This window comes from Ambystoma mexicanum, chromosome 4p, assembly GCF_040938575.1.
Source record: "Ambystoma mexicanum isolate Mex_15411 chromosome 4p, UKY_AmexF1_1, whole genome shotgun sequence".
In the NCBI taxonomy this organism is placed as follows: domain Eukaryota; kingdom Metazoa; phylum Chordata; class Amphibia; order Caudata; family Ambystomatidae; genus Ambystoma; species Ambystoma mexicanum.
This window is the reverse complement of record NC_090927.1, coordinates 188,314,942-188,341,681: the sequence shown is the minus strand read 5'-3', so window position 1 is coordinate 188,341,681 and position 26,740 is coordinate 188,314,942. Positions and strand designations below refer to the sequence as shown.

The following is a 26,740-nucleotide window of genomic DNA, read 5'->3' as shown; positions in this document are numbered from 1 at the left end:
TATATTCCCTTAACCAATCCTTCCGTTCGATAGGTTTTTACAGTTTTCCACAAAGAATGAAATCATAGCTGACGTACATTGAGGTATAAAGCCTTTTTGTAATGGACATGTATTCGAGAGTGTGTGAGCTACAATCTGTTTGTTCACCATTTCCCTAGCTGATAATAAAGTAGTATTATGCCATATTCTTTGAGTCTGCCTGGTATTTGGGCCTGAGATCATTTATTGGTAATCCCATCTGGCAATTGGACGCTCCAGGTGCTACTACACACTCGCAACAGCCCTCTGGCCTCTTCCTCGTCTCAGTACCAGAGTGATAAAATAACATGTTAGTTTGCACTGCTCCTAGTCAATCTCTTCCTTGTCCGAGTACTATGATGGTCTGAATGGGGAAACATGATGGGAGATGGTTTACAACAGCCTATAAAGGCAGGGGGAGGGTGACCTTGGTTCTCAACAGAAAAGGGTGGAGAACGTGTTTCAAAATGTGGTTGCAAAAAGGTTAGCAAACAGGAATTGTGTGGATATTAAAGAGCACTTAAATGCACCAAAAACCACATTTCAAGTAGGTTTTTGAAACATTAAAGAAAAGGATACATATTGAATGACAGGAAGTTACTTAAATTGCCTAAAATGGCAAAACATTCCACATCTAATATCAGCTAAAATCAAGGTCTCTTGGGGAAAGGAGGCATCTAAAGCATAGGTACTTTGGCGCAGTAAAAGGTCATTTGTTTGATGCATGCGCAGAAAGTCAATGAATTCCAATTGTCATTTTGGACTCGGAACTCAAAGCAGTTACTCAAATGTAGCACAATCTTGATCTAGTTAGAGACAGAGGGCCTCATTACGACCCTGGCGGAAATCGAAAAACGATGGCGGAAATGCAATACCGCCATTGAATAGCGCTCGGTGCGATCATGACCCGTCACCGCAAAGTACGATGCCATTAGCGACACCGTAGTGAACGCCAACGCTAACTGCACCAAGTACGCGCGCGCGCGCCATGCCAAACCGTAATTACCACCATGGCGCAACGGTACGCGATTTCTGACCCTAGCGGACATGCACCTAACGCCATCAAGCACGGCGGAAAGTACCATTCCGCCATGGTGAGAAGTACGGCATCGTGAACCAACCGTAAACGGCCCTACTGAGTGCCTGTACACCGCTCCCTGGCCACATTGTACAACTCCCCGTAGGTGCAATGAAGTCACACAATGCAACCAGTGAAATGTACTAGTCATCCATGCCTGCCAACGAACAAATGAATCTCAAGAGGGGCCAATGGGAGCTGCAGGGCACAGATGGCACGAATACAGAAGCTATACAAATGGACATGACCTCAGTCTCCCACCAAGAAACGCACGCAAACACAGGCACCTGTGACCAGCAATATTCCGATAATCACATCATTCCACCAATCCAACTGGCTGACCGGCATCTGTTACACAAAAGCTAATCCCCCGCCCCTGAGCATGACATCATCAAAACAGTCATATTGGCAGCCCTTATCCCTGACCTCACTGGGCTTCGTAGGCAAACGCGCCCAGCACAGTACCACGCAACTATACTCCGAAGCTGGAACCCAATGCAGATCTCCTCACAATACATCGCTCCCCAAATAGGAATATGCCACATCACTTGCAAAGAAGAACGCTACACGGTTCATATCAGAATAGAAATTTAATGCACAACAAATTCACCAAGCCCATACAGCCATTAGGCCATGAACTCCAAAATACATTTCACCATTGTGGGCTGCATCCGCAATAAATGACCAGCTACTTCTTGTGTGACGCCCTGTTCCTTCATGGTACACAGGGGCTACATTCTCGTACGACAAGGCAACATGGAAGCGCCTAGAACCGCAGGGCCGTCCCAATAGGGAGGCACTAGTCCAGCTGAAAGGCCGAAATGTTGCTCCTAGCCACTAGTACTGCGTAAGGGCATGTGGCCCATTGGCGATCGTCCCATAAGATCGTAATGCTGCTCCACTGATTAACACGAAGCAGCAGGTGTCGGGAGTAAAATCCATCTGCAGGAGTGGCATACAGATGGCAGTGGCAAAAGGGGAGGAGATACCTGTCAACCAAATGAAATGAAAAAGAATAGTATGGCCATCAGAACTACATTTGAATTACTCACTTCAATGATCACACCAAATCCACAGCCATATGCATGCTAGCCCACTCCAAAGGATCATCACCACTCAAAAACCACTTGCGAATCATAACTATCTATATCGAGGTGAAAACACTATCACAAACGAGTGTACCTGTGCATGCGTCTGTTAAAACAGAATCCATCAGATGGGATTGGTAACGTGCATAGACACAAGTGTCTGAAGGCGCGTCGAGACAGGGAGGGCTCAACAAGGCCAGATAGACGATGGTCCCACTATGGCAGCCCTGCATCACATAGCACAGGGGAGGCGGATAGATTCCAAGAAGCCCTGTACATGGCACACTCTGTATCAAATCATCTGTCCATGCATCCATACATCATTCCCTCATCCCGTAATGAAAACGCCTGTTTCCATACTCACATAACATGTGAAATTTCCATTGAGTCTGTGCGTTATGCAGCCTGCAAAATCCACTGTGCCCCAGCCGTAATTCCAGTGTTGTGAAGTAACATGTATTTGGGAACGTCCGCCCTCATCGCCCACTTCGCTATTGCGCATCCCAAACTATTCATATCAATCATTGCATCCTCGCCATGGCCCCTGTCCCAAGGACATTGAACAATAGAACGTTATATTTGCAGTCAGACCTGTGGGCATCTCCTCGCCGCTAGCTGAAAACCGAAAGCGCCGCCCTTCGAATTCCTCATTTGCAACATCACGTCGAAAAGGCATCTGTGGCCGCTTGAAATCACAAATTAATCCATCTAGTGCGGCTGTGTGTGAAAATGGCAACTGCCTTCACTCACAAATGGGACGCCCCGCCCGTCGGTGAACCTCGGTACAGTGTTGCATGAGGGTCCACCGTTACTCGAGTACTACGTTCCACTGACCCTTCACAAGTCTGTTCGCGACTGCAAAGATAGTATGTGAAACAATGGGACCATAGCCGAATGAACATATCAACCAATGTTACACTGCCATCGGGTACAAATACATGATTGTAATAGCAAGATGCCATTCGCGAATTGGAGCGTTGTGTGCGGGACGTGCTCACCGAAAGGGGAGAGCAGCTTGCACAGGTGGAATGAATCACCACAGGTGGAGGCCATACAGCCTGAAAACACATAAATTGCACACCCAGTCTCCTCCCACAACCACACCCACTCCGAAATGCTACCGGCAGGACTAGCTATGTTGGCCCTGGGGGACCTGATAGCACTGCAAGTACTCCAACTTCAAGAAGAAGACGAACACCAACTACAACCGGCCGCACGGAGGAGACGCAGGAGGAGGAGGAGGGCAAGGCAGGGCCAGCAAGGGCCGCCAGCACAGCCACTACCACCACGCAGGCAGCCCGCAATCCCACGCCTCCGAGCACATCCGTTCAACCTCACTGATGAGCAGATCCACACCCTCTACCGTTTGGACCGGGACACCATAACCGCCATTGTGGACATGACACAGGCTGACCTTGTCAGCATGATAGATAGCCCAACCGCCATCCCAACCCTACTGAAGGTGGTGTCTGTACTCCACTTCCTGGCCACAGGCACCTACCAGCACACAGTCGGACAGTTGCATGGCATATCACAGCCACTGTTCTCACGGACACTATTGCAAGTGCTCGATGCCCTCCTGCAGCACGCAGACGACTACATCTCTCTACCACGCTCGGAGCAGGAAATGACCAACACAAAAGTGGGATTCCATGCACTTGCCGGCATACCGGGTTGCATTGGTGCCATCGACTGCACCCATGTGGAATTGGTCGTCCCACATGCCATGGAGGCCCAGTACCGCAACCGAAAACAATTTCATTCTCTGAATGTACAAATGGTGTGTGACTCCAACAGGATCATTACACATTGTTGTGCCCGATTCCCTGGATCAACCCATGATTCTATGGTCTTGAGGAACTCTACAATACCACGCTACATGGAGCGACACGCAGGGAACAGATCCTGGCTACTCGGTGAGTCTCATTTCATGCATGATGATGTGGGGTATGTGATGCGGCAATGACCTGGCAGGAAGGGGGAGGGGGGGTGCGTACGTAGCAATGGCATTCCTCAAAATTCCTTTATTGTCCACATACAGGTGATGCCGGGTATCCACTGAAGAGATGGCTCCTCACACCAGTCCGGAACCCACGGGACCAGCATGAGGAGGACTACAACCATGCCCACTCACGTACCCGTGTAGTCATAGAACAGGCATTCGGCCTACTGAAGACTCGTTTCCGCTGCCTCAGCAGGTCTGGCGGGGCACTCCTGTACCGCCATGTGAAGGTTGCAAAGATGGTGATGGCATGTGTCATGCTCCACAACATGTGCGTACGTAGAAATGTGCCCATGCCCCCTGACGCAGAACTGCAAGCACCTGAAGATGGTCATGATGAGGGTGGGGATGTGGCAGCACCTCAAGGAGTCTGCGAGGCACAGGAGGGCCGTGACATTCGTCAGCATCTCATAGATGCATGCTTCTAGCACTCACGCCTGGTGGCTGATACATGGACACGGGACTCGTGGCACTGTGTGTGTCTGGAACATGCACAATATGGACTGTACGCCTATAATGGCCTCGTACACAAAGATCAATGTCCACACATCTCATTGGATGATCGTGCATTGTTTATGGCATATGTGATATCATGTTAAACACCCTATCGACCCGCCACCCAAGTGAGCCCAACACACCCCCTCCACCCTCCTACCTCCCCCCCGAACACCAGTGTCCAAAGATGCTCATTGTCAGTGGGCAGTCGCTATTGCAAGCCCCCTCTGCGGGTATCAGGGGCACCCCTGCCTGTGGAGCGCAGGTTCCTCCCAGATCTACGTTGGGGGCTGCCCTGGACGGAACTTGCAACGGATGATGTCTCTGCCTGATCACGTCCATGCATGTCCCTAAGGGTTTGTGAGAGCTCAGTGAGCACAAGGCGCACTGCGGCAAGTTCGGTACATACGTCTTTGGACGTCGCATGCAGTTCCCCCCTCAGGCTCTCGGTGCTTCTCTCCATTTGTACTCTCAGGCTCTCGGTGCTTCTCTCCATTTCTACTCTCAGGCTCTCGGTGCTACTCTCCATTTGTGCCCTTAGTGTCTCTGTACTTCTCTCCATTTCTGCCCTAAGTGTCTCAGTTGATGTTTCTATGTCTGCCTTAGTGCCCCCACATTCATCGGCATGGTCCTTGAGGAGCGTGGCCAGTTGCTGCTGTTGCACGATTACCTGGTCGAGGGACTGTTGCCTCTGCTGGGCCATGGCCATTTGCGTTGGTGTCACAGAGGGGCTGATCACCTCATGTTGCCTTGCCACAGGGCTTGTGGGGGATGGCCAGTCGTCGTCTTGTGGGTGCCCCTGCGTGGTATCCTCATGGTGTACGGGATGGAACAGACAGGGGGATTGAGACAGGTCATGGATGGATCTAACTTCGACATCCCCGTTTTCTGTGTCGGAGCATGCTGCCATTAATGCAGTGTCACCTATGGTGCTGCTGCCACCAGAAGCAGTGCCTACTGTGGCATCCATTGGGGGGACCTGTGGTGGTGGTGTTGTGGGCATGCTGGCTGCTGGGGTGCCTGTTGGAGTTCCCTCCTCTGTGCTGCCACTTGATTTGTGCTGCTTCCGTGTCTTGATGCGTGCAGCTGAGGTGGAGGGTCTTTGGCCGTTGGTCTTGGCCCTCTTTGCAGGTGTGCTGGTAGGGGTGTCCTGGAGCTCGTCGTTTGGATCGGACCCTGTGGTGGAGTAAAGGAGGGCGAGCGTTATTAATGGGTCTGTGGGAATTGGAATGGCAATGTATCACATGCATTGGGGTGGTACCTGAGGGTGATTTGGGTCGGGGCCTTGGAGGTGGTTTCATTTGTGTGTGGAGTGAGGGTGCAGTTGTTTGGCTGCCTGCAGTTAGGGTGTGCCTGCTGCACGTGTAGAGGGTGTTTTTAGGATTTTTAATTATTTATGTATTTGATGTGAGTTTTAAAGTGTGCTATCAGGCCTATGTATGTGGACGTTCTCCTGGACATGTGTTACTGTTGCACTATGTGGGCACGTGGTACTTCACATGATTGGACATTGTGGTTTTGGCATTGTTTTATTTGGGACACCTACCTGATTCTTCGGATGTCTGCACTCCTTTCTCCATCCCTCCGACTCCCTCTATGCTCTCCATTCCAATGGTGGAGGCACAGATTTCTTCCCAGGGGGTCAACTTGATGGGTGATTCCGATCCTCCCCCGGTAGCTGTGGCAATGTTGCGGTTGGCAGAAAGTATGCTACGGACGCGTATCCGCAGGTCGTCCCATCGCTTTCTGCATTGCTGTGGGTTGCGGGGTGCGGTCCCCACCGCACTTACCCGCTGTGCCACCAGGGCCCATATGGCCTTCTTGTTCGCAAGTGCCGTCCTGGTCATTTGCGTGGAGAAGACGGCGGCAGCATTCTCCTGGAGGGTCTCTGTGAGCACGGTGAGTTCCTCACGGGAGAAGTGGACCTGCCGCTTGCGGTCGCACGCTTTCTTCGCTACTTTTCCCATTTTTCTTGGTTTCACTAGGGTGGATGACGGGTTGGGATGTGTCTCAGGGTAGTATTTTTAATGGTTGTGTGGAATTTGTGGTTTTATAGGTGTACGGCGTGATGTTTCCCGTTCCGGGACCATGCTTTTACTTCCGTTTCCGTATATTTACGGTCACCGTACTTTCCGGTTGGCGCTCACTGCGGTGTCCGCTAAGATGGGTGGCGGTATTGCACCTAGGGCGCCGTACGGCGGCGGTGTGGGCCGTTTTGGGGTCATTTCCGCCATCGCGGACTTTGCACTTCCGCCATGGCGTGGTGCTCGTGCCCGATGGGTCGGAATGAGCCGCACTTTGCTCCATCGTGCAATGGCGGAAACGCTATTTACGCTATGGCGGTCCGGTCGGTTGATTTCCGCAAGGGTCGTAATGAGGGCCAGTATCTATTACATTTCTCCACTGGAAATCCTCTAAAAGACCTTTGGTTATTACACAAAAGCACTTCGGATCGGAATGGGGACTGGCCGGACATCGTGAACGACTATTTCTTGCAACAAATGCTTTCTGTAATCTCTGCATACACTACAGTGTGCTAAACATGGTTAATAAATGTACACTTCATTTTTTGTGTTACTTGAGTGTAAGTAGAGACCACATTGTTTTGGACTTGCCAATAGCATGGGAGGTACAACCACCTTGGCATTTAGTGGCCATGCTGCCAAGGCAGTAGCACTGGCCAAATCATTGCAGAACATTGATAGTCGTTAGCATTGTCATCTTCAGCACGAACTCTGGATACTGCCAGCCCTCTGCTTCTACCGCAGGTTCTACTTCTTCTGTTGTTGTTTTTTTCTACCAGTCATGTCACGAAGGAAAATGTCAGTGAATGGATCTGCAATGTGTACATGCTGAGACAGAGACCTGTAATTATACATTAAGACAGTTTTGGCAGAGGGACTATTAACTGGCAGAACATTTTCCTTATTGTCATTGGTGGGGGTAATGCTGCTTATTGCTAGTAGTAACCAGCCATAATTCTATAGGTGTTGGCATAACTGTCTAGTAATGTTTACGTTATGCTCTGGTCAAACATCTGGCACTTGTTAGAAGAATAAATGTACCATTGGCCAGAGACAAAGTTGATTTTTGCAGCATAGCAATCTTTTTTTTATTAGATTTATATATTAGCCATAGTCCTCCAGTAAGTGTTCACTTGGAAGTATTGTACTAGGTTTTGGCATGGAGATATCAGTAACAGGGTCTTGGTTTGACCTGTCTGTATGTCACACAATGCTCCGGAAAGTAGACGCTGTCTTCAGATTGTTTTTTTTTCACCATCTGTTCAGTCATGCAGTGGCATTCCAGAAGAGAAAACCCCATAAAGAGGTGCGTTCATAACAGAGCATCTGCAGACAGGTCGGCTTCAGAAACCATTTTTGATAGCAGTCCGGGCAGTTCATATATAATTAATGTAATTTTGTTTGTGCATTTGATTTTTCCTTGGTCTAAAAATGTCTTTGTTCCTTTGTTAAAACATCTTTTTAAATTTTGCACTTGTTGCAACCCCATATCTCAGTAATTATACAATAAATATGGTTATGAAACCAGTTTCTTTCACAGGATCACCACAAAAACAAATTGAAAACCTGTATAATGTTAAGGCCCATGACATTTAAGACATGAAAAGAAAAGACTGGGTGGTGTATGCCAGGAAGACCGGTAAATTCATGACTTCGCTGTTGGCGGAAGACTCCATAGAGATAGAAATGGAAGGAGATAGAGGGCAAAATGGCTTCCAAACCTTAGGGTGAGAACAAGGCAACTATGAGCAGCGAATCAGTGGACTTCCTACACAATGCCTTACGAAAATACCTCTTCAAAGCAAAACAAAAAGACATTACCCAAAAATGGTGCCGAAAATAGAGATCCTCAGACATCCATTGTTCTTTCTAAGCCAATCACCAACATGCCAACAACGCTCTAAAAAAGGTTACAGAGCACCCTCGTAGAGTTCAAGAAGAGGTTTAGGAGGTTCTGCAGCGTGAACTCTCACCAAAGTATTGACTGTACAGTACCCATTCCCTCCTAGAGAACCCCAGTAGGAGGCAGAATAACTTCACTTACCCATCAATGGAGGGAAGTTGGAACAGGCCGGTAGGTGCTAGACACTGTACGCAAGTGGTGCTGCATAGATTTTGTCCAAAGACTGCCACTTTCCACCAAGACAACATACTTCTCCTCAACATCTACCTCCCTTCTTGTGTGACAAGTCTAGTAATTAAGCCTTGTCAAGAGGAGACCGGAATCCCTCTGTCGGGCGGCAGGAGGCCTACCAGGGAGCCGTCCAGAGCCAGTTCTACTCCTAGGTTGGACAGTGGCAGAAGAGAGGACGCAAACCGCCTTAACCCTCTTGTGCCAGAATGCTTGTATACAGAACCATATCTCCTACCATCTCTCTTTTGAACAAACCACTTACTAGAGTTTCTCTTATTTTGTCATCCTGACCTAACATAACAAACACAACAGGGATACTGACAGCACCTGCCGAATGCCTTCTGCGCTATCAAAAGTTCCACACATCACAGAGAGACAGCGCAGAGCCGCCCCGAGAACAGGACAGAGCGTTTGAGAGACACAGGAAGAAGCCGTCGGCATCCACAGCAGTTGGACACAGCACAGTCCTACCAGGAACCACTGGCGCGAGACTGCACACACATAATCATCCTCCAAACCATCAGGGACAATTAAAAGGCGACAGGCTCCCAGAAAACAAGCTGTTACCAGTGGACGTGGGCTTAGCCCCTTTTCAAAGCTTCCCCATGTACATACTGTGAAGAGTCTAGCACTATCGTCACTGATTCTCTGTAAGGAAGCTTCTCTCATGTGGCCAGGGAAAGGCAGAAGCTACCTGACTCTGCCCCTGGGGGTAGCTATCTGCGGGAGGACCACGTAGGGGAAGACCAACTCCAGAGAGACATAAAATCAATTGAACAAAATAGTCTTGCAGTCACAATCCCCAATGATACTTGTGTGCTGCTACAACATACCTATATGGCTTACAATGATGTAGATAAAGTGTTAATAAACCAAATCAAAAGGAGGACTATTGTAAGGGTAATGTAACTGTGTATTGCCCAATTTCGTTTTCACACAATAATAACACAGTCCTATCGATTGTAAAGAGTTTGTCAAAGAAAAGCCAATATGCCTAATTGCGCTTTCCGAATAGTCTCTTAGTGCACTGATGTTGTGCTAAAAGACACATGCTCCACCACTTAGGACTTAGCATGTGTTGGCTGCCCCCCAAATGAAGATAAACATTAATTTTATTGGGTTTTCTCTGGGTAGGCAGGTGCAAAGATGAGTAAGTTAAAATTGTGAAGAAATTTCTTCAACAAGGGTCTCTCTTGAGGTAGGACACCTCAGATTGAGAGGGGGTCCCTGGATGCTTTTAACGGGGTAGCCTCAAATTGAACGAACAAAGACTGTGCGGTACGTATTCAGCACTAGGTTAGAGTCGTTCTCTTAGCCGACCGGTTTCTGTGGTGCAAATAAGTGGGCCACATTCATCAGGGCTTATGCAGGACATCTGCGTGTGTGCCTGCTGTGAATCTCATAAAGCAGCACTGTCTGCATGTCTTAACGTCCTCTCCCCGCTCCGTGTGATCTGGTGGCTTAATCAAGAACGGTGAGACGGCCCGAGACCTCTAAGCAGAGTTCAGTCCGTTTCGCAGGCCGCGCGCTCCAACCCTCTTGCGTCCTACCTCAAGAGAGACCCTTGTTGAAGAAATTTCTTCACAATTTTAACTTACTCATCTTTGCACCTGCCTACCCAGAGAAAACCCAATAAAATTAATGTTTATCTTCATTTGGGGGGCAGCCAACACATGCTAAGTCCTAAGTGGTGGAGCATGTGTCTTTTAGCACAACATCAGTGCACTAAGAGACTATTCGGAAAGCGCAATTAGGCATATTGGCTTTTCTTTGACAAACTCTTTACAATCGATAGGACTGTGTTATTATTGTAGATAAAGTGTTGCCAGGTTTTCCTAGCCAAAGACCTAGTTGACCTCCTTCCCCCATTTTTAGTACTCAGACGAGGAAAAGGGATGGTGCAATGAGGATGACAAGAAGTGTAAGCCACTGCTCCGTTCTACTCTTTGGAGAAAGCTGGCCAATGCTGGAAAGTTTAAAGTTGGCAAAGCTGACCGGAATCAAGGAGAGAGGCAGACACAGAAACTGTTGTTAGCTTGTTCTGATGGTGGTCAGGACGCTGGAGGCGAGCAGGTTTTGAAGAGCAGCACGAAGGCTGATACAGAAGGTGTGCAAGGAAAACAAACCAAGGAAGCCCACTGCTTGATGACCTGAAGCCGCAGGAGCCGCACAAAGCAGAAGAAGGCAAAGAGAGGGTATACAGACTAACGGGACACCCGCCGAGTCAGCGAACTGAATAGAACTGAATAGGAAGGAGAAGGAGAGATGTGAGGGACACCGAAGGCACCCGGTAAGCCTAGGGAGAGCGAATGGGTTACTGAAGCGTTTGAAGGTGAATGCTGTGTCACACTAATAGCTTAAGAGTCAAAAGAAAGCCATTGAAGAAATGAATACAAATGCAAGCAATATTAAGAAAAGCCATTGAAGAAACTAATACAAATGCAAGCAATATTAAGAAAAGCCATTGAAGAAACTTATATGAATGGAAGCAATATTAAGAAAGCCATTGACTAAACTAATACGGATTTAAGCATAAATGTAAATGCGAAGAGTGCTGAAAAAGGGGCATAAACTCAGTGTTTGAAAAGAGGAGTTGTGATTGATACAAACTTTGCTGAGAAAGGGTCAGTGACCCAATATTGAGAAATATTATTTTGTGGATAAAAGAGGGAGTGATTGGAAAACTCAAAGGTCCTGGCAGGTTATTGAATCAGGCCAACAGTGAGTCTGGGACTCACACCCACAGGAGTGGGAAGAGAAGTGAACTTAAAGTTGTGAAACAGTAAAGTGACATCCTGGCTGGAGAGTAAATGAGGAGTAACAAGAAAAGTAAACCTGACATTGTGAAACAGTAACAAATTAATATAACAGGGACAAATGATCCCCTTTTTTATCAGTGAGAAAGCCGCAAATGCCCTTGCAGGAGGGTATACCATGGGCATAAAGAAGAATGATCAATGAGAAAGGGAAGAACTATATCCCTTTAACACTAATGGAAATACAGAGTGTGAGAACCCAAATATTTAAAGGAATTATGTGTTTGAAGGAAGTCCCAGGGAAGACCAATCCCCTTTCAAACAGTGAAGTAACAAGTTGAATGGGCGTAAGATGGGAAAAAGTAGAAAAGACAAGTAACCAAGTGAAAAAGGCATTTTCCTTGAAGAAACTGAGACTGTAAAATAAACTTTTGTAAGGAAAGCGAAACGCAAAGGAAAACCCTCTCTGTATATTTGAACAGTGGAACATTGTTGATCTTTATAATAGACAGTGATAGACCAGAAGAAACATAGGCGAAGCGAGAATTCCTTTCTCTACCAGAATTCCTCATTTCTTTTCTTGTATACACTTTAAAACTTTATATTTTCGGAACTCTGAAAAGCTACATGTGTATAGCTTATGTGAATCCACTTGCACACTTTATTATATTGCATTTAGAGTGAAAGGCTCAGTTTAGGATTTTCGGACACAGGATTTTCGGACCCTCTTTTGACGTTCCTTAGATTTGTTGAGTTAGGGAAACCCCTCTTAGGTTCAAGGATAGATCATATGTCCCCCAACCTTCTTATTGTTTTGATAAATAAGTCTATATCCAACACCTAACATGCCATGTGTCTGAGTCTTACTCGTGATCTCTTACATATGCTAGCAAGAGGGGGATCCAGCTCAGCTGACACAAACTCGGGGACCCCTAGATTGTCACAATGACTAACATCTATTCCAATCACGCAAACTGGGATCTATGTGATCAATGCGACCGTCATAATTACAACGGCTGAAAATGGCGACTTTTTTTTTTTAAAACCCCTTTTACACCACATATATTGTGGTGTAAGGGGGGGATCTAAAAAAAAAGAAAGTCAGCATTTTCGACCATCCTAATTGTGAGGGCGACATTTTGGGCCCTTACCCGCAAACTGTAGTCCTGGGAAAAATCCCCCTCCCCCTGATTATATCGAGTAGTATGGATCCCAGAGATAGAAAGCAAGGACTCCCCAGCGGGGCAAAATAATGGGAATTACATTTTTCACATTGACGGCACAAGCCATATTACCCGTTAGGGGAAAAAGTGGAAGTATGATGCAGATGAAGAGTGGTGAATTGGTGGTACATTTAGTATATGAAACTATATGGGACGGCACCCTAACCCGCAGCTAAAATCTGAGAAGGGAGTTGGAGAAAACCAACCAAGTGAGAGGTGGGCCCAAGGAAATTCTTTTTATACTCCAAATATAGACTACAATAGAATCTGATTCTAGGTATAATCAAACTGGGCCTTTGGGTAATGAGAAAGCCAATGTACACAATAACCTAACATTGTAGGAAAGCTATTGTCCCATGGAAGCAGTAAATCTCAGAGTTTGGGAAAATAGATCCTCCAGGTCCGTACATAAGGGTGAGAATACCATGCAAATGGCGAAAGTGATAAGGTCACCCAATACCTTGAGAACATTAAAATATCCCTACATCCAGTAGAGATATCCCAACTCCCCCTCCACGCCATGAAAACCTTGGTTAAGACAACTACTGAGAAAGTTAATGCTCTCTCCGGTTCTCCACGGTCTTCAGAAAACCCCGGTCCTAGCTCTTGCACCTTTTCTGAATAAGAGGTTTTTTGAACCCTCATTTAGAAAACTCCTGCCAAGATTGCCTTCTTGAAGAATTGGAAGAAGGGTAACCACCCACTCCCGAGGCAACCCACTTCTCTTTCCTGAAATCCGAAGGTCAGGAAAATCAAAATCCCTCTGTGACTTATAGGTATATCCAAATACCATTTCCCACGCTATCGGAAAGGATTTTGGATCTATGTCTGGCAGATGAGAAACAGGAAACTATCTCTATCACCAATGAAAAAGTTTCATCCCTACATAGGTTCATAATAGAACAGGAAAAGTAGAAGATCCGCCCTATCTTTTCCCATCTACCATAAAATGCAAACTAGATCCCTCATGGGAAGAATTTGGGTTCCCTCCAAAGTAGCACCTAGTAGAACAGGAGGAGCAGGAAATAATTTTCCCGGGAACGCACCTTTGTGATTTACAAAGATCAGAGAAACTGGTCAGACCTGAAGATAGTCAGTCGGACCCAATACTATAATGAAAGAGAATAAAACAGAAGGTGTACCATGTATTACATCCTCGACCCCTATACTATACTAGACCAAAAGTGTTATTCCTGTGGTGAATGTGGACACCTGACAAAACGCTTTCCATCAACTAGGGCAGATGCCTCAATTTTACCACCATTAAAAGAATACCACCCAGAGAAAGGACTTAGAAAATCAACTGCTGAACCTTCTTATGTTAATATCCTTTATGGTCAACCCAGTGAAACAATAACAAGGTGGGAAGAGAACCCAGGGAAGTTCTGAGAAAATGTGAGGAAAATTTAAAGTGGGAAAAAGAAGACCAAATGTTTCTATGTGAAAGATAACCCTATATACTAACGTACCGTTGTTATCCAACAAAAACAGGTGTGGGCCCAATTGGATAGTGCAAGTCGAGAATGTGCTAGTAGACCTGAATGTTTACCTAGAAATCGGAGAAGGATCAATATGGAAGACATTTTCAGTATCCATGGACATACCGAGACATACCCTTTAGCAAAATTTCCTGTTTACATCTTTGAGAAGAGAACCTGAGGAATAGCAGCTGTGATACCACAATTAACGACCCAGATGATTATAGGGAGTAGCGTACCCTAGTTCGAACAATGGGTGTCTCAGCTGGCACGGATAGGGATGAATATAAGACATCAACAGGGTAGAATCTCCCTCTCCGGTAAATCAACCCATCCGAAGCCAAAAGAAATACCATCTGCCTGTACGAAAAGAGAAGCTAGAAGGGTATGGTGTTGATCTCTTGACACTACATTTTCCAAGAATGTAAAAATAGCGAGGGACCGGGGAAATTGGTTCACCAAATGCGAGGTTGCTCAGGTAGTCAGGAATGTTTGCATACACTTTGCCTGCAGATATGGCACTAGGAGCAGATCATGTTCCAGGCATACAACATCAACTCAATATCAATTAAGTAGTTACTGGGTGCTGTGAGACAGGCATGGTATCAAGAGAGATGCATACTCAAAAGTAACAGTTTGAAAACCTTTATTATCCAACTTTGTTGTGTTGTTGTAATGCCTATCTGGCCCTAACTCTAAGGAGGTGGTTCCCTCAACTGATGTTTCTAAGGGACGCTGATGTCCGTAAGTCCAACACCAAAGTTCATCTGTGTCCAAACCTATGCTTGCCTTCACTCTTAAACCAAATGTGATAGGGGGTCTTCTTAAAGGAAAAATGGTAAAATGGTGATTCAAAAGAAAATATAAACCATAGCTGGTTTCAGGTGGTTTTATCAATAGGTGTAGTTCTGCCAGTTCAAAACAGCTCAACTCTATAACAGGGTTGTCCTTGGAACCCTCCACGTAGAGCTCTTGCAGCAAATCAATAGAGTTCACAAGGTCTCTTGGGGTTCCCTTCCCCCAAGCTTTGATCTTTCCATTTCCAAACAAAAAGACAGTTGCTATTAGGCCGCTCACGGTACCCTTCCCCAAGTCTAGGCCTCTCTTCACAAAGTTCAACAATGTCTTTAGTCAGCCTCTTAGGGTCCCCTTCTCCAAGTTTAGGCCCCTCTGGGTCAGAGGATTCACAGTTTCTTACTTTACAACTCAACTAAGGATTCACAGTGCCATTCAGGCCTGCCAGGGATCCCTGCCCCAAACGTAGGCCCCTCTGGTCTCAAACAAACAAAACGGAACTCTTGTTAGATGTACCTTTCACTGTACAGTTCTTTCATGGGGGTAATATCATAGACATTCACGAGTGCTGGGTTCTTTGATCCCTCCCCCCCAGGCACGACCACTCTGACCTCTATCCCCTCTCCTTATTCTCTGGTATCTTATCCTCTTCTGGGCCTCTTTCACTCTGTCCTTTCTTTACTTTGTGCACCCTGCACACCTTTTCCTGTCATGCACACTTGCACCTTCTGTCCACCTTTCAGTGCCTCAAAAACTCTTCTCTTTACCTTTTACCATGCTCTCTTGCACCCTCTTTTTTCTCACCTTGCTGTCTTGCACCCTCTGTGTTTCCTGTGGGTCACTTGCACCCTTTTCTCATGTTCGGGTTACTTTAACCCTCTCTTCATTGTCCATTTTCCTTCTCACTGTCTCTTTGATGTCTCTCTCTGTTTCTGGTGGCGTGTGCCCCTCTTTATTTTCAGGTCACTCGCACACCGTCTCAGCTGCTTTCGTGCTGCCAGTGCACTGACTCGGTCTTTCTCCAGCATGGGGTCTGGCATGGATTCACATGCTCATGAATATTCCCCGTCGTCAGGCCGGGAATCCTCGGTATAGAAATAATCAGTATCAGTTTCGTTTCTGATCTGTCTTTCTCAGTAGTAACCAATCACTGGTCTCTGGGTCATACTGCCCCCAGCCAATGACTGCCCTCTCCCTAAGCCCCACCCCTGGCAGCCATCCTCAGATTTTTACCGCACGTTCAAGTGTTGGGAGTCCTCGTGCTTAGCTCTCGAGCTTTTGCTGCGTTTTCGCGCTTTTTTCAGGAGATTTTCTCATTTTTTCGGTTAAAAGAGCCTCAAGCTCCACCGTTTCTACTTCTGATCAACGGGGATCCGTTTCAGAGTTTTCTACGCCCCTCAAGGGTGAAGATTTCGTCGAGTTACGCTTTTGGAGGATTCCAGAAGTTCCGAGGCCTACCCCGGACATGGCCCAGGAGAAAGGGAGCTCGACGCCCGGGAAGCTATTCAGGACCTGCCCTGGATGCCAGCTTCAGAACGTTTTCAAGGAGGACGAGCATTCGTTATGCCTCTACTGTCTCCATGAGGACAAGACGCACAAGGAAAAGGACTGCGCGTTTTGTGGAAACATGTCGGAGCGGACCATGAAGGATCGCCACCTTCGTCTCGCCAACTGGCTGGAAGATAAGAGCCCGCCAGGTGAGAAGAAGTCCGAGTGGTCTTCTAAGTCCTGTGAGGGTGCTCCGGCGACGGGGGCCCAACAAAAGGCTAAGTACCGCGAGTCCGCGGCCTCCGGGAGCCCCGAACGGTCGGGCTCCTTGGCTGCCAGGCAGGGCGCACTTTCCCCGGCGCCATCGACCACGAGCCAATGCTCTGGCTCGGGTAAGAGGAAGTCCGAGAACCCGGCGAAGCTTCTGGCGAGGCCCCGGTCGATCTCGAAGACTCCGGCAGAGGGGGAGCGAGGCTCGGACCCTCCCCCGAAGGTGAAGGCCCCAGGCGTACAGAAGGTGACGTTGGCCGTGATTCACCCTGCTAGGACCTCGATTGAGGATGTCGCCGCGGCCCTGGCTCAGCCTGTGGAGGCTACACCAGTGGAGGCGCCCTCAGGTACCAGAGTCTCCCTGCCACCGCGGAGGGAGTCGTCTTTCAGGCCCATCGAGAATACCCCCACGAAGTTCTCGTTGGAAAAGAGGGGGGGTGGTGGCCGTCCTCCTCAAGAAACCTGACACGGCTCCTGCTAAGAGGGACCGGTACGAGAAGAAGTACCGGGTCCCCGACGCTGCCCCCTTGTGCCTTAGGGTGCAACCTACCCCGGACTCGGTCGTTTTGGAAGCAGCCAAGAAGAAAGCGGGGGGGGGCATCAGCCTCGACTTCAACCTCCCCTCCGGACGGCGAGGGTAGGAAACTGGATGCGATGGGACGACGGGTCATCTCATCTGCAGCGAAGACCATCAAGGCGGCCAACGGCCTGGCCATCGTAGCCCGCTACGACAGGGAGTTGTGGTTCAAGATCGCCCCTCTGTTGGACTTCATTCCGGATGCCAAGAGGGCTGAGGCCCCGGAAATCTTGCAGGAAGGTGAGATTGCCTCGGACCACGCCATTATGGTGGCTACGGACATCGCCGACACTGGTTTCCGTCAGTTGGGCAACGGCGTTTGCCTGAGACGACGAGGATGGCTCAGGGCGACGGATTTCGGCCAGGACGTTCAGACCAAGGTTTTGGACATGCCCTTCGATGGGAACAACCTTTTTGGCAAGGCGGTTGATGAATCCCTTCAGGCGATCAAGACGGACACGGAGACGGCCCGTGCACTGGGTGTGCTCCAACAGCGACAGCCGTCCTTTCGGAGCTCCGGAGGCAGACAGGGTGCCTCCAAGGGAGCCGGCAGCAGCTACTCTACTTACCGTCAAGGTCTTCGTCGCAGGAGGCCTACAGGGGACGCGGCAAGTCAGGTGGATCCCGCCATCGTCGCCAAGGTGGTCAAGGAGGCAAAGCGGCCTCCAAGCAAGATTGAACCGTCCGTCGGGTCGGGCCCCCGCCGAAGCACCCCGGTGGGAGGCCGCTGATGAAGTTCGTCGGCGTGTGGGAGTCCATCTCCACCGACCGTTGGGTGCTGGACGCCCTGGCCCTGGGGCACGCCCTCGAGTTCCAGAAGAGGTGCCCCCGCATTCCTCCCGTGGCCAGGAAGGAAAATCACGTCCCTCAACTGCTGTTGGAAGTACGGGCGATGCTCAGGAAAGGTGCCATCGAGCTCGTCCCGAAAAGGCTTCGGGGCTCCGAAGTTTACTCAAGATACTTCCTCGTGAGGAAGAAGACAGGAGGATGGCGTCCCATTCTGGACCTGCGACGACTAAACAAATACATCAAGGCACAGAGGTTCCGGATGGTCACCCTCCAGCACGTGCTGGGACAGCTGGAGGAGGGCGATTTCCTGTCGTCGTTGGACTTGGAGGATGCTTACTTCCACATCCCTATTCTAAAGAGGCACCAAAAGTTCCTCAGGTTTGTGGTCAAAGGGCGGCACTACCAGTTCAAGGCCCTCCCGTTCGGATTAAAATCGGCGCCCAGGGTGTTCACCAAGTGCCTAGCACCGGTGGTGGCGTGGCTGCGCCTGCAGGGGATCCACGTCTACCCCTACCTGGACGACTGGCTCATACGGGCAAGGACAAGGGATATCGCTGTGGAACACACTGCATAGTCCGTCCAGCTGCTCACGGACCTGGTGTTCTCCATCAACTTTCCAAAATCCCACGTGGTCCCGTCGCAAGTCGCCCTGTTTCTGGGAGAACAGCTCAACACAGTGGCGCGGCGGGCCTCATCGTCGGAGGAAAGGATAAGGACCTTCCTAGAAAAGGTGCAACGTCTACTGGCCACGGACGTGGCCAGAGTGTGGTCTATCAAGTCCCTCCTCGGAATGATGTCCTCCTGCATTTATCTGGTGCCCCATTGCAGACTTCGGATGCGGCCCTTGCAAGAATTCCTCGACGCCCACTGGATCCAGACGATGGGCAGCTTCGAGGACAGGATCTCGCTCGACGAAACGTTCCGTCAGGCGATACGATGGTGGGGTGTCCGCGCTCATCTGACAGCGGGAACAGGCTTCCTAGCCCCGGCCCACCAGGTGACGGTGACGACGGATGCCTCCCTGGAAGGTTGGGGAGCGCACACCGGGGGCCTCCACGCGAGAGGCCTTTGGTGCTCGGAGGAGAAGACTCTCCACATCAACATCTTGGAGCTCCGCGCAGTGTTCTGGGCCCTCAGGTCCTTCCTTCCGTCCCTCAAGGGCAAGGTGGTGAGGATCTTCACCAACAACACCACCACAATGTTTTACATTCGGAAGCAGGGCGGAACCAGATCCCCTGTCCTGTCCAAGGAAGCCCAGGATCGGTGGCATTGGGCCATCGCCCACGGGATGTTTCTGGTACCCTTTCATCTGGCAGGGATAAAAAACACCATCGCCGACTCACTCAGCAGGGAGCTGCGCTCGTGCCACGAGTGGGAACTGCGCCAGGATCAAGTGGACCGACTCTTCCGACGATGGGGCGAACCCCAGATCGATCTCTTCGCGACGGCGGCGAACTCCAAGTGCCGGAGGTCCCCCAGCAGGTTTCCCCAACCGAGGAGCATGGGCGATGCTTTCTCGTTCCCCTGGGACGGCCTGTTCCTTTATGCATTCCCGCCGTTGCTACTCCGGCTCGTCAACCAGCTCAAGAGGTCCCGGTGCAGGATGATCCTCGTCGCACCGGCGTGGCCGAGGCAGATCTGGTTCCCAGACCTTCTGGACTTGTCAGCGTCCACACCAGTCAAGCTGCCGACGGACGCGGATCTTCTCTCCATAGAAGGAGGCGCCATTCTTCATCACGAACCAGAGTCGCTGAACTTGCAGGCCTGGCTCCTGCAGCACTAGAGTTTGGAGGATACGACATCCCGGCCGACTGCAGCGAGGTTCTTGCAAAGGCCAGGGCATCCTCAACTCTCAAGTGCTACGGACACAAATGGAAGAGGTTCTCTGTCTGGTGCCGGGCACAGAAGATTAACCCTCTGCGGATTACGGCCCCTCAAGTATTGCCGTACCTACTGTCTTTGGCCAAGGCTGGCCTATCTCACGCTTCCATCAAGGTACATCTGGCTGCCGTCTCACGTTACACCAGAACTACAGGACGGGCGTCCTTGTGGTCTCATCGTCTGGTGAAGGAATTTATGAAAGGACTGTTCCGATCATTCCCGTTGGTGAAGGCCCCTGCCCTGGCGTGGGAGCTCAACGTGGTACTAACTAGGCTCATGGGGGCCCCATTCGAGCCTATGCATTCAGTGCCGTTGAAGTTTCTGTCGTGGAAGACAGCATTCCTCGTGGCCATCACCTCTGCACGACGAGTGGGAGAGATCCAAGCCCTGTCTTGCAAGCCTCCATACTTGACTTTTCACGACACGAGGGTGGTGCTGAGGACGCACCCCTCCTTCATGCCCAAGGTGCCGTCGGACTTCCACCTCAATGAGCCCTTGGTGTTGCCAGTTTTCTTCCCATCGCCTTCGTCGCCGGCTGAGAGGACTCTGCACTCGCTAGATGTAGCTAGAGCGCTGAAGTTCTACGTGGACCGCACAAATAGTTTCCGGAGGACATCACAGCGGTTTGTGAACTTTGGACCTGTGAATCAAGGGAAGGCTCTCTCAAAGACTTCCATTGTCAGATGGCTCTCCGACTGCATCATGCACTGTCACCGGTTGGAAAACCGACCGTTGCCCGGCCGTCCGAGAGCCCATTCGACCAGAGCGATCGCTGCTACTACGGCGTTCCTGTCTGGTGTGCCCCTGCTCGACATCTGCAGGGCTGCTACGTGGAGGTCGACGCACACCTTCACGAGATTCTACTGCGTCGACCGGGATTCCAGGGACTACTGTACAGGTTAGTACATACCTCAGTTTCCATCCTACTGCCTAAGCTCTTCCTAATACTAGAAGTGAAAACCTAAATGCAGAGTGCCTTCTCGGTCTAAAATTACCATGGGTCTTCCTAGACTGTGCCTACACTATCCAATGGTTAGTGAACTAAAAGCGGTGTTGGATTGTGCCTTCTCGTCGCTCTGCCTGATTCGGTCTCCTTTCTAACATGTACAATTGGTTTTTTCCCTCTTAATTCCTGATGTTTTCCTCTCACTACTCTGCTCCATGGACCATCTTCACTCTTCTACTTCCTGTGTCTGCCTCCTCTGTCCCTTCAATGTCTCTCTCTCCTTCTACACCTCGTCTCCACCCTTTGTTACTACATTCTGCCGGATATTGCTACTTCCTCTTCCGTTCTGCTACTCCCTTCTCCACACTACTACTCCCACCTCCTCACTACTTCTCCCACCTCCACACTACTATTCCCACCGCCATACTACTATTACCTCCACCCCACCTTCTACTCAAACATCCTTCTTTCGCTCACACAATCTCTTCACATCCAACACTTACACTCCTAAACATGCTTGCCACTCTCATGCACACTCATAATTCAGCACCACTTGCACTCACTAACCAATGCCTCACGTGCTAACAAAAACGGCTACACAAATCAACTCCAACATACTTCCTCCTGCTGGTCTCTTGGCCTGCCACCTCTCTGACATCATCCGCACAACCTACAACTTCCTGTTGCTGCCTTTAACCCCCTATCTATCTCCTGATTGGTCCTCTGACTGTGACCACTCTGGCCATATCTTCCCTGCCCGGGAGGGCTCGGCGTTGGTCGTTTAAGCCCCACCCCTTTTCTCCACACGGGGCCACCATGCTGCAGTAATGAAGGCCCAAGCTGCACAGTATTCATGTCTGTGTTAGGGGTTCCACTGAGGTGTGGTTCCCCTTAAGGTAAGTACAGGCTATTGGAGCAGCTAACGTTCAGTTTCAAGTCCATGGTGGTCTAGGAGCCTGCCCTGTACTCCTCCTCAGGCGTCCTGGGGCATATAGCACCTGTCTCTCTCCCTCTCTGGTGTTTTCTTTTTCTGCAAGAGATTTCAGACGTCACTGTGTGGGGCGCTACTGCTTCCTACCTTGTGGGTTTTCACCTTCCTGATTTGTTGTATTTCTGACATGTGAAGAGAAAACGCTTTCAGCATTTGGGGTCTTAGGCATGGGGTGATATAATTTGAAACTGCACATATACAAGTTGGACCATGGTAAGGGTACAGGAATTGTGGACCCTCCAAACTGCCACGGTCTCCCTCTGGGGTGGGACTGGCACTGGTGTTCTCCCGCATAGGCCTACCACCCCTGCTTGAGAGGGGTTTCCATCCCCTCTTGACAAGGTCAGGGTACTGACCTTATCACAAGACGTAGATCTTTTTGCAACAAAAGAAAACAACGAATGTTAAGACGCCATCCATCATCAGGTACTCTTACCCAGCATTTCTGGGGATTGCAGTGCTGATCAATTGATCAGGAATGTTTGCCTCCAACACTGGTGCTTCAGGATGTTGTAAGGTTGTACACAAGATATAATAACACAACTGACTGATAGGGCCTCATTACGGGTCCGCCGGTAACGTTGCTAGTGATAACGGCGGTGTCCGGTCAATTGGTCGACAACAAACTGGTCGACTGCAATTTGGTCGACACCATTTGGTCGAATGCCAAATGGTCGAATTTTTTTTTTTTATATATATATATGTGTTTTGTGGGTTTTCGTGTGGGGAAAAAAAAAAAAAAAGAAAAAAAAGGGGGTTGGGGGGGCGGGGACCCCCCCAAAAAAACCCAAAAAAGGGGTAGAAAAAAAAAAAAAAAAAAAAATCGAGCATTTGGCATTCGACCAAATGGTGTCGACCAATTGTCCTGTCGACCAAATGTTTTCGACCAACTGACTGGTAACCGATAACGGCGGGTTGCGGCTGGACCCTAAAACCATTACCGGCGCCTGACTTCCCGGTAACACTGGGGGATTACAATCCCGGGGGTCCGGGAAGTCAGGCGTCGGCAATTTGTAAGTCCCCATTCCCATCGAATCCTGTGGGAATGGGCACCATGGAAGCACCGGCACTGTTGTTAATGGTGCAGGAGCTTCCGCGACGGCTTGCCTACTGTGGCTGCTGCGCCCGGCAGGGTCAGACCTGTCGGGCACAGCGGCTCCATCAGGCAAACCGTAGTTTGCTGGTCCGGAAACACTGGTGCCTGTAGGCTTACTGGCCCTGTTGTTTCTGGACTGGCACACTTGTCATGAGGCCCATACTAATTGCACCAACATCTACTATCAGTAGCACCCTACATCAAGATGCCGGTATACTCGACCCTTCTGACTCGAAGCCAGGGATGGGCCTGTGCCCCACTCCAGATGTAATGAACAGCTTAGCTCCTAACATAGTTTGGCCATTAAGAAATTCTGTATGTATCCCATACATTGCTCAACAAGGAATGTTGTTAGATTAATTTGCTAGATCTAGACTAGTGTAAACTTGCTAAAGTTAGTTTATCTACATTGGCACCCTAAACCACTTCAAATCACACACTATTTTGTTGGAGCGTTTGAGTAGCAAATGCCTTTATGCAGTGGGCAAATGGTTGCACCCATCAATGTCACACATGGCCATATATACTGTGCTACATAGACTCATCCTTCATTGTGTTAAACCCATGTGCATCTGCTCATTCAAAGTAGCTTTTATAGTGGCTCTTACTTCCATTTGCAGAGTGAGAAACCTACAGGCTGTCGGAAGTAGAACTTTTCCTGGGCTTTCATAAGAGCAAGGTTTTATTCATGGCACATCCATGATTTTGAAATGTCATGTTAATCGGTTGAGTTACCTTATGAAATAACCTCTGTCCAGTGCGGCAAGGAGTCTGCATACACTTAACTTTCTTTGGGCAGAAATATACTACATTAACAGAACACAAGACATTCGAAGGCCAGTGACTGTTTTGTGCCTTTCAGCTTACTACAGACAGGAGATCCCATAAGCAAGGCAGGAATATTCAGATGCATTGTTTAATGCATCCAGGAAAACTACAGCTTGGCTGGCAAACAGCTACTTCACAAGCCTAGTGCCCATTCAACCAGAGAATTGGTGCTACAATCGCTTTCTTACCAAATGTACCACTAGGTAATATATGTAAATCGGCACCCAACTTGGAATTCTGTGCATACTTTAACGAAGCATTATTGCCTAGAGACACGAATAACTGCTTTTACGAGATTGTTAAAGAATATTTAACATTGCCACAATTGCAACACCCTCCTAGATGAAGGCATCTATTTGCTGAACAAAGTATAGCATATGAATTTAAAAATGTGCAAGCTCAAAAGGGAACTTAATAACCTAACAGTATTTTACAGCTTGTTTCCGTTTTAGTTAACACTTGGTCCACCCAGTTGCCCAACAGGTTGGCACATTATGAGTGGTAAGGTTACGATCAACAGTAATTAGTAAATAGAAGTTCTTTTGCACATTTCAGGTTTGCTAGGTGTGGTGTGTGTGTGTTTTTGTTTTTTTTGCATATTACATATTTTCCACAACACAATTCAATTTACTAAACATAATTAGTGTGAAAAGTTAAGCAATATGTTCAGCAGAATTTTGGGATGTACATATATGATCACTAATAGTATCCAGATACCAACACCTAGTACAAAACATAACGTAAACACAGTGAAATATTAAAACCAACCACTAGATTGTGAACTGTAAATAGTATGTGTGTCTAGAATTGAATTCAAGCAGCAAAAATGTTGTTACAGTAAGTCATGTTTTTCTTACACCTACTGCACATGGTTATTCTTAGTCATTCTGCACACGGCCGGCCTCCTCATTCTTATAATATTGGCGTTTGAGACTAATTGGAAATAATACATTTTCAAAAAGTAATCAATTCATTTGTTGGGTTTTCTTTACTCCATAGGGAACATGGTCCTCTTTCTCCTCAAGAAACCCCTAATTCTGCAATGCCACTACCACGACTAAGTCCCTCAATGAACCCTAACATCAGCCCAGCGCAAGGCTTCTCATCCACCACCTCATCAAATGGCAGCATGTTGACCACCAGTTTAAACCAGCAGCCGAGCTCTGCCTTGAACAACATCAACAATCCCAACGGCAACCAGGCAGGCTTTGCATGCTCCCCTGGAAATCCAGCAGGTGCCGGTAATGTTTTAAACCAGGGGCAGGGAGGTCCCCAAAATAACCACCATGTAAACTTTAACAGTTCCCCCATGAGCAGTCCAGGAATAAGCCCACCCCAATTCATGTCTCCAAGACCTCGTGGCAGTCCTGGATTGGTCACGAGGCCTAGAGTGTCGGGTAATCCCTTTTCCCCTACTATGCCTTCCATTCACTCCCCAGGAGGCATGGCAGGCAGTGGATGCAGCAACAGTAATAGCAGACAATTTGCTAATACCCCATTAAACTCTATGCATGGGCTGAATGAAGGACCCAGTCCCCCTGCTGGTTTTTCTGCAACTTCTCCCCTTGGTTGTAACAGTAACAGCAGATCTTTTCCAAATACCCCTGTGAACTCGTTGCAAGGGTCTAACGAAGGACCTACAACTCCTGTGGGATATTCAACAACATCTCCAGTTCTGCGACAGATGAGCTCACAGGGCTCTCCTGGAAGGTTAAACATGCAGCCAATGAAAATTGAGCCAAAGGATAGCAAGGAAATTGCATCTATTTTGCGTGACATGATTCACCCTGACAACAGCTCAAGTGATGCTAATAAACCACTGGATTCCAGCCAGCAGCATGGGATTGACAGGCTATCGGAAGGGGAAAATAAATGTCCTCAAACAAGCTCCAGTCACAGACTTGTAAAGCTTTTGGCTACAACTGCAGAACAGCAGTTACGGCTTGCGGATGTGGACACAAGTTGCAGGGATCCGCTTTCTTGCACAGGTTCGTCTAACTCAACCTGTAGTAACTCTTCTAGTGGAACATGTCCCTCTTCACACAGCTCTCTGACGGAGCGCCACAAAATCCTACATCGTCTCTTACAGGAGGGCAGTCCTTCAGACATCTCCACTTTGTCCCTGGACAATGACAAGAAGGATAGTGGCTCTGGACTTGCACATGCCTCTAGCCAGACATCAGCCAATCCTCCGAATGTGAAACTGGAACAAGATACAGCAAAGAAAAAGGAGACCAAAGATCACCAGCTCCTGCGTGTTCTCCTCGACAAGGAGGAGAAAGAGTTATCAGCTGGGCCCACTTTAAGTCTGGATGATGTGAAGATTAAAGTGGAAAAGACAGAGCAAATAGAAACGTGCCTACCAGCTCCACTCACCAAGTCAGTTCAGGAGGATGTGAAATTAGAGACGCAAAATCGGGTGAGTGTTTTTGAGGGTCCCTAAGTGTTGCCTTTGTATCCAAACAGATTGTGTCATAATGGGGAATGATGATGATGTATCAGGGTTGCAGGAAGATCTGACAGCCTTTTCAGCATGCTAGTTCTGTACGATTCATAGAAAGTTACAGAAGTGCTAGCAAAATTGATTTTAATGCACATCGCTACTCCTGTTCTGAAATGACATCAACAAACCAATACACATGTTGCTTTATTGAAGATATATATTTATTATTTTTTGATTGAGTATTTTTACAATGCATATAGCTAGAACAGTGCTTTACAAAAAATCTGAATAACTACAAACAAATTATAAGAAGAGAGCTGTGGACAGTAGCGGAAGGGGA

At 48.5% G+C, this 26,740-nt stretch overlaps 1 protein-coding gene across 6 annotated transcripts in view; it reads left to right on the top strand.

The window, feature by feature from the left end:
• The window catches only part of NCOA1 (nuclear receptor coactivator 1), a 1,575,181-nt gene that overhangs the window by 1,073,566 nt on the left and 474,875 nt on the right, over window positions 1–26,740 (top strand). For all 6 annotated transcript variants that reach the window (XM_069605680.1, XM_069605681.1, XM_069605685.1 and 3 more), the window contains one exon: window positions 24,957–26,376. In XM_069605680.1, coding sequence (XP_069461781.1) covers window positions 24,957–26,376 — 1,420 coding nt within the window. The remainder of the gene's footprint in view (window positions 1–24,956; window positions 26,377–26,740) is intronic.